This window comes from Brassica oleracea, chromosome C3 (assembly GCF_000695525.1).
Source record: "Brassica oleracea var. oleracea cultivar TO1000 chromosome C3, BOL, whole genome shotgun sequence".
Classification (NCBI taxonomy): domain Eukaryota; kingdom Viridiplantae; phylum Streptophyta; class Magnoliopsida; order Brassicales; family Brassicaceae; genus Brassica; species Brassica oleracea.
The window spans coordinates 1,118,484-1,132,757 of NC_027750.1; the positions used below are offsets into that span (position 1 = coordinate 1,118,484).

The window sequence follows — 14,274 nt, forward strand, 5'->3', positions numbered from 1 at the left end:
TTTTTTTTTCCATTCATTAAACTTGGATTTTGAAGATTATGTGCCTCACATTTTGATGGTTGTTAGGTTGAATGAAGATCATTGAATAAATAAAATGGCGATGCTCCTGAAGATTTGGAGGGTACTTTATATTTCTTTCTCTGATAATTCTAGCGACATAAATTTGAACCTTAGAGAGAGTATATTGCAGAGCATCCTAATGATGAGGAAGAGATGGAGGGAATTGATCTGCACCAGCAACGTTACCCGTGGGAGGAAGTGACATAGATTACTTATACGACGAGGTAAGCATTTCATTAGATGGTTTGCGGTCCATCTTTGGGAGCCGTCGATTGTAAGTGTCTATCATTTTGAAGTTGTACGATACTAAGATGTAAAGAATTACTAATCACGATTACCTTACTAGCAGAGTTCTTTTGCACAGCTATTGTCAATGGAATTAACACTCGAAATTGATGGTGCTATATTTCATGTTCCAAATGCTAACACAAGCTCCAATGTTGATTCTCAGCTTTAACATGTCAAAATCACAATGCAGTGGGTGTTGTAAGGTAATTCAGTAGGCACACATGTTCAGTTGAAAAAAATTCTAAATTGTATTTATGCATCAAACTTATCATTCGTAACATAATAATATGCTTTTTCTGTGCTAGGAACCGTTTGTAAATAAATGTCTCGGATGTATATGTCTGCTTAGTGTGTTGCTTTTGACAGTGAAATCACTACGTTTGCAATGTGTCAGGATAACAAAAGCATCTCAGCTGATGGTTAGATTTACAATTTCGTTGGTTTCTTTTTCCTATTATGTTGGATGGATTATTTTAGCTAGCAAATATCGCAACAGAGCGCTGGCAATAACTCTAATAGATATATATATACATTTGGAATTGGAAGTTTGGTGAGAACAGGAACAAGTACTTCTGTCACGCTATTGGACAGTTATAGGTCATTTCAAGAGAATTGATTTCTTATATTTCTCATAATTAGTAAGATTTTAACTGTTTTGTCTACTTTGCATTCATACCTCATTCTCCATCTAACTTCTCGGTGCTACTATATAATGATCAAGTCATTTTCTGCACAAATAGGCAAGTGGGGATGTTACATTGGGTGGTTGGTTTATTTGGCTTGACTATACAAAGTCTGTTGTGACTCTAAAACTTTTACCTCATTTAACATTGATTCTGGTTCTTGGGAGAATTGCAGATTGTGAATTAAGGCACAAGCAGGGAACATATGTGTAGTTGCGTTCGACTCGACATGTAGCGGTATCTGTAGATCCGATGATCCCACTGTGGAGGTTAACATGCAATGTGTTGACCTGGAAATTATGATTTGGATGCTACATTTCGAGGCATTTCCTCAACATATAAATAGACCATAGACAGATTTTGATATTTATAATACTCAGTGATCATGGAGTCTGCAGAAAATTTTGCATATTCTATATGGAACCAAGAGATATGTCCTTTGTTTGATGATTGTATTATGATAGCTACTAACAGAGGAGATAACTAGAGAAAGAGAAATGAGTATGAAACTCTTATATGGGTAGCTTTTGTAAACACATTTGGGTTTATTAACAGTTGTGACAAGCAATTATGTTTATAGTAAAGGAACCCCGCCGCAGCGTCAATAACAAATGCGCATGTTTTTTGGTTGTTTGGGATTGAAATAGCTTATGGGTTTTCTGACTAAAACTATCTTGGAAGACAAAAAGAAGGATTGCAAGTTTAATAACTTCTACTTTAGACTTTAATTTCAACTAAATTATAATCAGTCTTTTATCCATATCATCTTAGTTATAATCGTAAGGATTTATTAGAATAAATAAACAGTTTCAACAATATTTAATATGTGATTTAATAAACAAAAGAACATGTAGGATTTTTAGGATTTAAAAAGATTGGAGACAATAATTAATGAATATGAAAAGAATACGAATCAGATGATGAAAAATGATTCGAGCAAATTAGTGGCAACACAGAGTTAAGCGAGATAAAAATATCAATCAATAAAGAATGAAAGGAGAATGAGCAGGATTAAGTTATTACACAAGCCAAAACTAAGGCAAATCAAACGACAAAACGTAAAAAAAAATGTAAACAAGACAAGAGGAGATAGTGAATATAAAATGTATTGAAAAACTGAATGCTAAATTAGTAAGCAAGAGACAAAAATAAATTAAAATGCAAAAACTTTGCGCCTGCGCGGGTAACGATCCCTAGTTAATTATAAATACAGCGTTGTTTCATTTGTCTAGATCGATTATATAATCCATATAAAGAATTGCTCTAGCATATGTGAATGAATATAAAACTTCATAAATACGAACTCATAGCTCGTTTTATTAAGACTTTTATTAAAGCAAACGTACAAAGTCCGACAGGAATAGAAATTTTTTTTAAAAAAAAGCAAAAACATTAATAGAGATCTTCGAAATATCTGGAATACGAAGGTTTGAATCAGTTTGTCCTCCCGCAGTTACTCCGGATCTCACCAGCAGTGCCAGTCAAGGGGCTAATATGACTCATCTTGACCATCGCCGCCGCGAAATCGTTGCGAAAAACCCTCGCATTTTGGCTGTACTCACGGACGATGGAGTCGGTGGAGCCACCGTTGAAAAGCACTTGGTCAGAATGGAGGAGACCTCTCTGGCTCATGAGGTTCCTGAAGTAACTGTTGTCGAAAACAAACGGTGTAATTGAGTCCAGTGGAGCTAGATTTCCGTCGCCGGAGCCGGAGGCTATCGGGCAGTTTTGCTGGAGTGTGGCGGCGAAAGGGGGGGCAATGTTTGTTTCTTGGTAGATCCTCGTTCGGAAGTTTCTGCACTGGGCTTGCCCGATCGTGTGCGCGCCTGAAGAAACAAAAAAAGATTGTTAAATAATTGGACTTAATTATTTGTTAATTAAATATCACTAAATTGTTTTCTCCGTATTGCCTATTAATAATTCATCTAATTACATGATTTTGGCAAATAAAGATAAATGTCGGTGGTGCGTTAAGAAAAATGTGTTGACAAAAAAGCACACAAAGAAGAAACAAAAAGAGTCGACAAAGAATCAAATTATTTAATTTTTTTTTTGTTTTTTTTTTGGTCGAAGTACTACTCTTGCTTATTTCTCCTTTTCTAGACTTGAAGCAATATTAAATTAAAAATATAGATTAGGAAGGAATTCTCCTATTATTAGTAATCAATATTTTTAAAATTATAATCAAGAATCAACCTCTTATTAGTAATCAATAAAGTGAACAAATAATAGTTGCATATATATAATAAAAGATGGGTTTAAAAGGAGAGAAATGAAACGGACCGGAGAGAGCAACCATATCTCTAGCGGTGAATCCAAGGTTGGCGAAACTAGTAATAAGCTGGCTCAGACTCGAAGTCGGCGCTGGAATGCTACTATTCGCCGCCGCTTGACTCGCCGTTCTTGCATCTCTTCTTCCTAAATTCAACAGCCAACTAGGCCCTCCAAGCTTCAACATAAATTTTTTTTTTTTTTTTTTTTTAAAAAAACATAAAACATCAATTAAGACGTAAATATATATTTTTAGACGAATATTTTTAGGTCGGTTCGGTTTTGAAATTTGTGAAACCGGACTAGGAGATGATAAAGGGAGCTTACGGTTACGACCGAGTCTCTAGCTGCGATGGCTAAGATATCAGCACAAGACACGACCCCAGGGCATACTCTCTCAACCGCTGATTTGATGTTGTCGATGACATTAAACCCTCGAGCAGAATTGTGGTTTGAGGCAGCGTTTTGTTCTCCCGTGAAGCTTGATGTGTCATCTAGTAGAATCGAAGCGTCGCATCCCTATATATATGTGAGTTAAGACTATGATTAGCAGGAAAGAACCAAAAAAAAAAATCATGCAATATTTCTTGGGAAGCAAGGAACATAATTAAAGAGAAAAGGTAAAAAACAAACTTACGTTGACGAAGCAGTCGAGGTAGAACAGACGAAGGAGAGATGCACCCATTCTAGGATCGAATGCAACGGCAGAAGTAACGGCTCCTCGGACGGCGGCGTGAAGAAGAGGGCAAGTATTTCTGTAGAAATCGGGTCTGAGTTGTGCTTCGACGACGGTATTGTTATTACCATGCAGTAATAGTGTAACGACGATAACCAAAAAGGCAATAAGCTTATTTGAATCCATGTTTCAGTGAATAAGGACTCGGATAGACGACTTATAGTTGATTTGGTGCTTGAGGAACAATGCATAACGAAGCCGATGTTTATATAGAGACGTAGGGTGTTCTAAAATGAAAGAGTGTTGGAAAACGAAAAAAAGTTGCCAATAACTATTCTTTTTTTTTTTGCTTTAAAAAAAATATTCTTTTTTTATCACAAGTTGCCAATAACTATTCAACTATATATTTTTACCAGCCAAAAATTTTAAAATTTATTGGTCAAATGTTTTAATCTCTGGTTTTTTTTTGTTACCCAAATCATTATAATCTTTAACTTTTGCTAAGGAAATTGCTTAAAAACGATTTGAGAATCTTTATATTTTTAGTAATAAAATCAGTTTTTATTTTATTGGATTAGATAACTATAAATTTAAGCGAGACGTTTGTAACATCCCGAGTAGTGATATATGGAAAGGCTTAAGAGAATTGATTTGGCTACCTATGTCACCAAATTTGGTTTACCTTTTCCGTCACACATCCGTTTAGAATTCCAGAGTTAAGCGTGTTTGGGCTGGAGTAATGAAAAGGATGTGTGACCTATCGGAAAGTGATTTGCGATAGCGTATGAGTGAGGCCAAAGCACGGGGAAAGATTGGTGGTGATTGCAGGGTCAGTAAACAAGATTTTTGGACTTTGAAAAATTTAACGCACCACCATCAGACGGGATGAAGCCCACGGGCCGAGTGAGCGGGCGTGGGTGGCCCATTAGCTGTGGGCGGGATGGGGCGTTATAAGTGGTATCAGAGCTGGTTAGTCATCTCGGTTCTGATCCGAGAGGCGTCTTGAGACCTGTCGTGGGGCGCAACGAGGACGTTGCGTTTTTTGAGAGGGGGTGAATTGTAACATCCCGAGTTGTGATATATGGAAAAGCTTAAGAGAATTGATTTGGCTACCTATGTCACCAAAGTTGACTTATTTTTTCCGTCACACATCCGTTTAGAACTCCAGAGTTAAACATGCTTGGGATGGAGTAGTGAAAAGGATGGGTGACCTATCGGGAAGTGATTTATGATACCGTGTGAGTGAGACCCAACCACGGGAAAAGGTCGGGTGGTGATTGCAGGGTCAGTAAACAAGACTTTCGGACCTTAGAAAATTTAACGCACCATCGTCAGACGAGATGGGACCCACGGACCGAATGAGCAGACGTGGGTTGTCCATTAGTTGTGGACGGGGTGAGACGTTATAACATTTTGTACAAAAATGATTATGGATGAAAACTATAATAAAACAACTAATTCACTAATTTTGTCGTAGGTTCAAATCCTACAAAACGTGATTCCGTTGCTCTTGTTAAGTCGAAAATTAGACTGAACTCAAATAATTGAACATCGCTCATCTTTCCGTTGGGTGTCTGCCTATCTGGCTAATTAGTCTAGATCTGATCTAACATCTTTTCCCAGGAGGAAAAGTAAATAGTGATATAGAAGATGAAATCATAATTTTATTTACTAACGAATTTATAAGCCAACATCACGTGAGTAGTACGTAAATTTCCATCAAATAGTACGTAACTGCGTTCTAACAATGACTTTCTAATGAATTTATCTCAGACAACATCACGTTAATCGTACGCAAATAGCCATTCTGTAAAGTGTAAACTGGGTTTAAAGTTTTTCTAATTAATTTATCTCACCCATTATCACGTAAATAGTACGTAAATAGCTTTTCAAATTAAGCAGAAGCTTCCCATAGCCAGCCATAGTTGGCTTTGAAAATGATGAGAAAATAAGATATTAATAAATTTAATAAAATATATAGTAGTCTTTAATCTGTCAGTTTTATAGTCTGGCCGTCCCGTGATAAGCGCGATATTGTATATCCATGTGGTGACATGATATATTACACTCTGATCACGCATATTTCAGTTCTTAATTTTGTATATATTCATACGTAAAATGATTCATTATTAACGTGAAATAAAAATTAAAAGGTCAACAGTTCCAACTCGTAATATCTAGACCACGTTTTGCGCGTGAGCATATAAAGACCACGTTGTGCGCAGGAGCATATAAATGAACTTTGTAAACAACACTTGGAAACAGAAATCGTTTACATATATTTCTGTAACTTTAAAAGAAATACTTTTACCAAAATTTCATGTTTAAACACACAAAAATTAAAGTATCTACATGGATGAGTCTTCTTTAAAATAGGCCGAAATATTCTGGAAGCTAAAATGATGACAATTAAAAATAAAAATAATTAAGTTGACCAAGTAGAAATCTTTTGGGTGATTAATAATTTGAACTATAAAATGGCTTTATAATATTTGGTGTTTAACTCAAAGTAGCTAAAGATGAGTGACTTGTTAGGAAACAAATTCAATATCTAGATTGGCTAATCAAAATAGATTTGCAAAAACAAAAATCAAAAACCATTACAAAAACTAAAAACAAAGTTGCGTTTTGTATTTTTGTTTTTTTTTTTTTTTGAATTTCAGTTATCTAGTTTTTTTTGGAACACTTTATAGTTATCTAATCTAAATGAATATTATCACCAGAAGAACGAAAAAAATGAAAATACATTAAAAACTTAAGATAAGATTGATAGTCCAAATGAACCCTAAGCCATATTGAGTACTCACAAACTAAAAAACTAGACATTAGCATAGATTTTCGAATTTAGTAAAACACATAAAACATAAAATTATGGTGATCGATCGCATTGACAGTTTCATTGCTGCAACTGGAATAACATTTTTTGGAATAAAATCATTTGGAATGGGATGGAATGTGTGGAATCTCTACTTTATGAGATTCCATAAATGAGTTACCAGTTATCATGAAAGCTTTCCAAACACAATTCCACTTATTCCATTTTTGGAATGAAACAAAAAAAAAAAATCCTTGGTAAAAGTCATTCCTTTTATTCATAATTCTAAACTCTCGTGAATGGATGGAATGTGTGGAATCTCTACTTCATTCATAATTTCAGTTTTTAAGTCAGGAGACGTGGGCATGCAGGTCTTAGTCGGACAGATGTATAGCAGCTGTTATGGAATCCCCAAAGACGAACACAAGGTTCTCTAATGAATTATTAGAGCTTTAACACTTAGTGTCTGGATTTGATCACTGCTGCTTACTACTCTGTTTTCTTCTTCTCATTCAGGTTATAATGCAAGTGATTCAGATTCCAATGATAAGAAAGACTGATGACATTTTTCAATATTTTGTTATCCGGACATTTGACTAGTGACTTTAAATTTGTTAGTATCTCTCCCCTCCCCCTTGTTTAATCCTATTGCTACATTGAAATGAGAAGCTTTGGTGTCATTTCAGCTGTAAAAGAATCATCGGTTGTCAATGTTATTACCACGCAATCCAAGTTATTAAACTGTGACAGAACTCATTGTTGTAATACTAGTGTGTCTGTAATCATCGTCCATAGTTTTTCGCCAGTCGTTTACATATCTTTGTGCACAGAATCAAAATTAATTTAAATGTTTGTAATAAAGTATAAAAAGGACAGAGATACTTACACTACCTGACTTTTCTTCTCCTTATTCCAGATTTGGAATCTACACTCTCGTTTTAGGATTTATGATTTATGGGGTTTGAATGAAATGACAAGATGAATTAAAGCCAAATGTTTGAATCTCTGTAAGTATGGATCTTTTTCGGATAATGAACTATTGAAAAAAATGAATCATGATCCTAACTGTAACAAGTCCCTGAGTTTTTGTCATGCTGTTTCTTTTACTTATTGAACGTGCATGGTTTTACGTTGTTTTGAAACCTTCTAGTAAACGATCATATGATAAATCTGAAGAGTGTAACAAAAGAATGTTTTGTTCTAAAATGCAAAACCGAGTTTTAAAAAAAAAAAAACTCTCTTAATGGAAAATGAAGAATTGGATTCTTGTATAATCAGATAAAATCTCCATGCTTAGAATCTGTGCTCTAGCTTCTCTTGTTCTTGGTAGTGTTGAGCATAGCTAAGTTCATTTACAACCCAAACCACAATGAATAATGATTGATAGTATAACACCAAGAATGTAACATTACAATTATTCACAATACACAAGCAAACCTAACTCCTCAATAGTCATTATCTGAAGAAATCTCAATAACCCTAAAACCATTTGTGTGTGTCATATCCAATCAAAACCACAAACCTAACAGAATCTACAGATCTCGCCTAACAATGAGAGTCGAAGAACATCGCAATCATTTGATATATATAGAGAGAGGGGGAGGGGGAGGCGTACGAGTAGGTTCCGATGACGGGAGCGAGGAGGAGAATAGTGCTGATCCAATTTTCAGAGACCTTGTGGTGGATCTTCTCAGGCAGATCTTTCCATAGACCAGTCATGATCTTCTGCTGAAACGGTGACAATGCGTAAACCACCGCCTTCAGTTTCACCGGCTGCTTCCCCATCTTTGTCTTCTTCTTCTTCTGCGACGAAACAACAACAAAGACGGATATATGCAGCGTCTCCACCTAAACGTCGTCGTAATGTGGTTTTCGATTTACGCAGGGTTTTAAAATTGGGCCTTGTCCTAATGGGCTTTTCTGATTCTCTGCCGTGTAATGTATCGTTAGAACATGTTCTAGTGGATCTTAAGTTGGGTGTCTTATCGTAATATAATATGATACGGTCTTTTAGGTTTTAACTAAAAAAATTAAGAGAGATCTCTTAGATAAGAGATATAAGAGACGTTTTTTAATTTTTTTAGTTATATTACGCTAAGAGACTCAATCTAAGATACCTACAATAAATATGTTTTCAAATTCGAAATTTTTCATAATTTTTTTTTTTTAAAAAATCAAATTTTTATTTAAATTTTATTTTTGTAATTCGAAAATATTTTTTGAAACTATTTTTAAAATTTTTATTTTCAAATTTTTAATATTTATTTTGTTATTTTATAAAATTTTAAATTTTAATCCCAAATCCCCAACCATTAACTCTAAACCATAAAATTTGGATTAGTTAACTCTAGGGATATAATTGTATATTTATTTCTTTAATGAAACATTTTGGTCATTTTGATCATTAGAATTTATATTTGTGACATAAATTTTTTTATTGATATCTTAGGATATTTCCCAACATTTAATGTTAGTAACTTTTTGATAGGAAACCAAATGCAGCACTTTTTGCGTACCCTGACAGCTGCTCTTATTCTCCCTTCAACGTAAATTGAAAACCGTATAATTTACAACAACAAAAAGTTAACCATTGTCTTTTGCCACGGAGACACGACTAAAACGTGTTAAAAATTGCAAAATAATTCAGAAAGGAATATGCATAACATTTAAGATCTGGAATGATCAATCATACAAAGTGATTACAACATACATCTACTAATCAATAACTAGAAATAAAGGCCAAAAATATTATGCACCAATGATTTAAAAATTTACATTTAGTGAGTGGGGCAACGGCGAGAGTTGTTGGATATTGCATTTGGGCGAGGCTACTTTTACAAGCCTGTGAAATGCGGCTGATACTACTCTCAGATGATCATCAATGGGAGAATTATAGTACAAAACCACTTGTTCAAGATTCGGCATTGTTTCCACCAAGTAGGTGATCAGATCCGTCTGCTTTTTCAAGTCATCGATGTAACAACAATAGATTTCCCCCCAAGTCCTCAAGAGCATGACAAGCAGAAACTAGCTTGGCAAATGCTGATGCAGCGCCGTCGCCACTATCACCAGCAAACAAAACATTACTCATCATATGCAAAGTCATAAGCTTTGGGAGAGAAACTTCACCACCACCGACATCGATGGTGAACTCCTCGTGTCTACTCCCTACTAGTCTCAGCCTAACCAAACTCTTGCTCACCAAAACCTGTGTATGTTGAATTCACAAGAGGTGTATAGATCAAGATCAACTACACCACACTCCAACACCTTGAGTATCCAACCATTGATAAGATACTCTAAATAGCCAAGATCACACCTTAGAGAGAATCTGTTCAAGTTTAACTGAGCAGCATTCCCTTGCAAGGCCAGTACTTTATCTACAAACACAATGAAGCTTTTAAGCAAGTCTACGCATTTCACCTTCAGGATGGTCGTAGATGGAGCTATCAAAATCAAGACTTGTTACAAAAGCAAGAAGATGGCGCCACCGTTTGGACAGAACTGAAGTGGAAGCAGCTTGTGTTGTGGAGAGGAAAGACAAGATGTGGCAAATAAGTTCGTCTGGTAGACTGCTGATTAAGTCTTTGGAGGAGCCCCTACTATCCATCACTTAAGACCTGTATCAAGTCAAGTCAAAAGCTATGAGCTTTGTGTTGTTGTTGTTGTTTAAGTATCCAGAAAGCTAAGCTCAAAATCACGAAATCAGAAGAAAAGGAACTTACTTGATTAATGATTAAAAAAAAAAAAAAGAATCTTGGAACCAGAGGAGAAAGTAAACTACTAGAGACTAGAGTGTCTGTGTGTCTCGATGATGTTAACGACAACACATTTGTTCTCAACTCTTTTATTTAAGTCCGAACCAACTTTTCTTGTGGATAATGAGTTTATTATTTTTTTAAAAAATTGGCTTCCAGACTCTGGGCCTGGGCTTATGTCTTTCAATTGCATTGGGCATTATTAGCAACAATTAAAAAAAAAACAACTTTATCAATTTTTGTTTAAAAAAAATCAAATTTATTGAATCTTGATACTACCAAGGATAAATCATATAGTTAGCAAATTTATAATATTATTAAATGAATTTTAAAATTGAATGTATGTAAACCATAAAAATTGAAAATATTTTTTTTAGTATTTTGAGGAATTTTATATTCAATTATTTTAAATGGTGAATTTTTTTTTACATCATTAAATGGTGAATTTTAAAAAATATTAAATTATTGAATTTTAGTAATATAAACCAAAAACATGAAAAATAAGCTCATAGAATTACATAATATAAATTTAATATATATATATATATATATATAAATTAGATGTTTACTATGAACTAAAGTTATATAACATAAAAATGAATGTTACAAAAAATATGTAAAATTAAAAAATTCGCACGGACACACATGTCAAACTCTAGTTTCTTAAGTTAAATATATTATTATTTAAATTAGAAATCTACTCATGTCAATGTCTTTCATTTGATTGCTTAACATGAAATTTTATTTGAATTTTGTAATTAAATATCAATGTAAACAGAGTGTGTATAACTTGCTAAACCGAAGTAATCTCCAACCCAACACTAAAACACTATTTTAGTGTGATTTTGACACAAAAACATTCTTCAATCCAACACTAAAAATTATACTATTTTAATGCAACACTATAATTTTACACTAAATTTGGTGTGCCACTATTCGCGACACTAAAATGGATCGTGATTGCTCGTTCATGCAAAACAATAGTACATCAGTGTACTCTATGCATTTGGTTAAGTTCAATTTTCTGCGTTTATTTGGCCTATCTCTTAAATTTTATTATAAATATGCATGAACTCAAAACACCTATAAGAGCACCATTAACCCTAGCACCCCAAATGGGGTGTTTAATTTTTTTTTCTTTTTCTGATTTAAAAAAAAAAAAAAAATTAAAAACGAACCAATCGCGGGCCGCCACGTATAGGGCCCGCAAAACAGTGCTAGCACCGGTGCTTAATTAAACACAATAAGCACAGGTGCTTAGTTTTTGTGTGGATCTCATCCACTATTATATTAATTTTTTGCTAAACACCCCCTCTAAACACCTCCATTAATCCTGCTCTAATAGGTTAAATGATTTATTAGGTGGTTTGTTGTTATTCGAATCTATAGGGTAAGTTATGCAAGGGTAAATCCAATTTACGAACTGACACACACATACTATATATAGCGTACTGGTTTAAGTCCCTTATCTAGTTACTGTTAGAAGGATATTTTTTTTGGGAAAGAAAATGTATAGAACGATCTTTTGTATTTTAAATTCGAGAATTCATTAATTTTAAACAAGTTTCTCTTATTTTCAAATGTAGATTCACTCACCACAAGGATTTATATATCTACATATACACGCACATATTTGTGTTTATTCACATGTTGTGTGTATGCTTGTAATATGGATAAGGATAAGTGGCCTGGGGCGGACCTACGTTGAACAAGGTGGGGGCAGTTGCCACCAGAAAAAAATTCAAATATTTTTATTTGCACAAACAGTAGTGAAACTTCAGCGGTAAAATTGGTCCATCCCTCGTTATGCACCCACTAAACCACCGACCAAATTCCCATCAAAATGTTTTACCTGATTTTATTATTTTTTCTAATTTTCCTTTTTGGTTACTTATTATATTCTCTTTTTCCTTACCTTGCTTTTTTTTAGTTTTTTTTGTTCATCAATTTTACTGTTTTTAATTTATTTTTTTGATTCCTTGGGCCAGCTATCATATTATTATTTTTTTTTCTTACGTTGCATTCTTATAGTTTTTTTTAATTCATTGGTTCTTTGGTTCTTTTCAATTCAAAATCAATTTTGTATTTAGTAATTGTTTTACCAAATAGTTTTAGTAGCTTGATACATCATTTCTCTTCCTTTAATATATATTTTTTGTATCATTTTATTAGTTTCTTTTCTTCTTTTGAAATATATAAAATTATATAACATTATCAAATATAAAAAATATATACATATATATATTTTATTAAAAATATATTAATTAATTAATTATTTTTTGCCTCCACTCAAAATATTTTCTAGCCACTTCCAGTGGCTACATTACATGATAAAAGGGGTGTTGATATTTTGAAATTATTATTAGAAAAGTAACATTCCTCCTCTTAAAAGAGCAAAATGGTAAGTGAATACAGCCAAATTGGTCAGTAAAGTTTGTTGTAGTTATTATCTTCAAGAGATGTTTCTCAGGCAGCTTCTTCTTTTCAACATTCCGAAGGATAAAGAAAGATCTTCAACTATTTGGAATTTCAGTAATACTTTTCTTTGTATACGTAAAGTTTTAAGTCTTGTTAGTTGCATGCAGTAACTAACACTGCGTCAAAAATGTAATACCGAGTTACAAATATCGGTTCCGATTATCAGTATTTAAATACAAATTAAAATAGCCTTGTTAAGATAACATAACTGCATGTCTATACAATTATGTGAAATTGATGTAGGGTAAACCATGACGCCAATGTCGTCATTTCAGATTATTATAATCTAAAAGTATAAATATACGAAGTCGCACGATTCAACAACCTTTGTACTAAATGAGAATATAATATTAAAATGGCAACAAGAATAAAACAAATAGAGAAAAAGGAAAGGATTAATCTTCCACCTAAACCAAGTCCAAAGAAGTTTGCAAGTTGCAACATCCACTTGCATCGTCAGGCGTAACTCTTTGATAAGGTCTCACCTTCCTCGTTTCCTCCAAATTTCTCTTTCCATACACATATATGCATATATACAATACATACATACTATATATTCTTACATATATGTAACAAACACATCAACATCTGTGCATGCACGTGTGCTCATGCATGTATGGTGCTCTGAATTAGCCATTCCTATGGGCCATGGCTATCACGAATTGTGATTAACACAACCAATCAATTATTGAGATTCACATGCGTTATTCCGGCTGATAGATATATAGATACCATATGTTCTGAATTTTGCAATAAATAGTCAAACCAGTGTTACATCAAATAACTTATAATCATCACGACTTTTTATATAAAAATATATCAGAGACGATATTTTAATTGCAACTCATAAATTGATCTTAACCATTCTTTGAAAGAAATATTGTACATTTTATTTTTCCACACTTCTGCGTATATTAGTAATAATGAATTAAAACATGAATACAATTAGAATAATTTTTAATAACAAGCAAATCTTTTTGTATAGGTAATAATGATATATTCTTATTAAAATGACAACTGAAATTAACCTTTGTCCAAAAAAAAAAAAAAAAAATATATATATATATATATATATATATATATATATATATTTACCGGATCATATATAATTAAACCCGGTAGATTCTTAATCTGGATGGAAAATAAGGAATATACAATGGAATGTATTTATAGAAAATGAAGGAGACGTCTTTTTTTTTTTTTGGTCACTATGAAGGAGACGTCTAAAGGTAAAAAATCACGGGA

General features: G+C 33.4%; 1 protein-coding gene across 2 annotated transcripts; it reads right to left on the reverse strand.

The window, feature by feature from the left end:
• Positions 1–2,392: 2,392 nt before the first annotated feature.
• LOC106332342 (cytochrome b-c1 complex subunit 8-like) lies at positions 2,393–8,605 on the reverse strand. 2 transcript variants are annotated; one of them, XM_013770810.1, is made up of 5 exons: positions 8,409–8,605; positions 3,940–4,057; positions 3,630–3,821; positions 3,315–3,480; positions 2,393–2,857 (listed from the first exon to the last, which is right to left on the reverse strand). In XM_013770810.1, the coding sequence occupies exons 1-5, from the start codon at positions 8,576–8,578 to the stop codon at positions 2,466–2,468; spliced, it is 1,038 nt and encodes a 345-aa protein (XP_013626264.1). In that variant the 5' UTR covers positions 8,579–8,605; the 3' UTR covers positions 2,393–2,465. The 2 variants fall into 2 exon arrangements, with proteins under 2 accessions (XP_013626264.1, XP_013626265.1); XM_013770811.1 differs by lacking the exons at positions 2,393–2,857; positions 3,315–3,480; positions 3,630–3,821; positions 3,940–4,057 and adding an exon at positions 8,037–8,135.
• Positions 8,606–14,274: the final 5,669 nt, after the last annotated feature.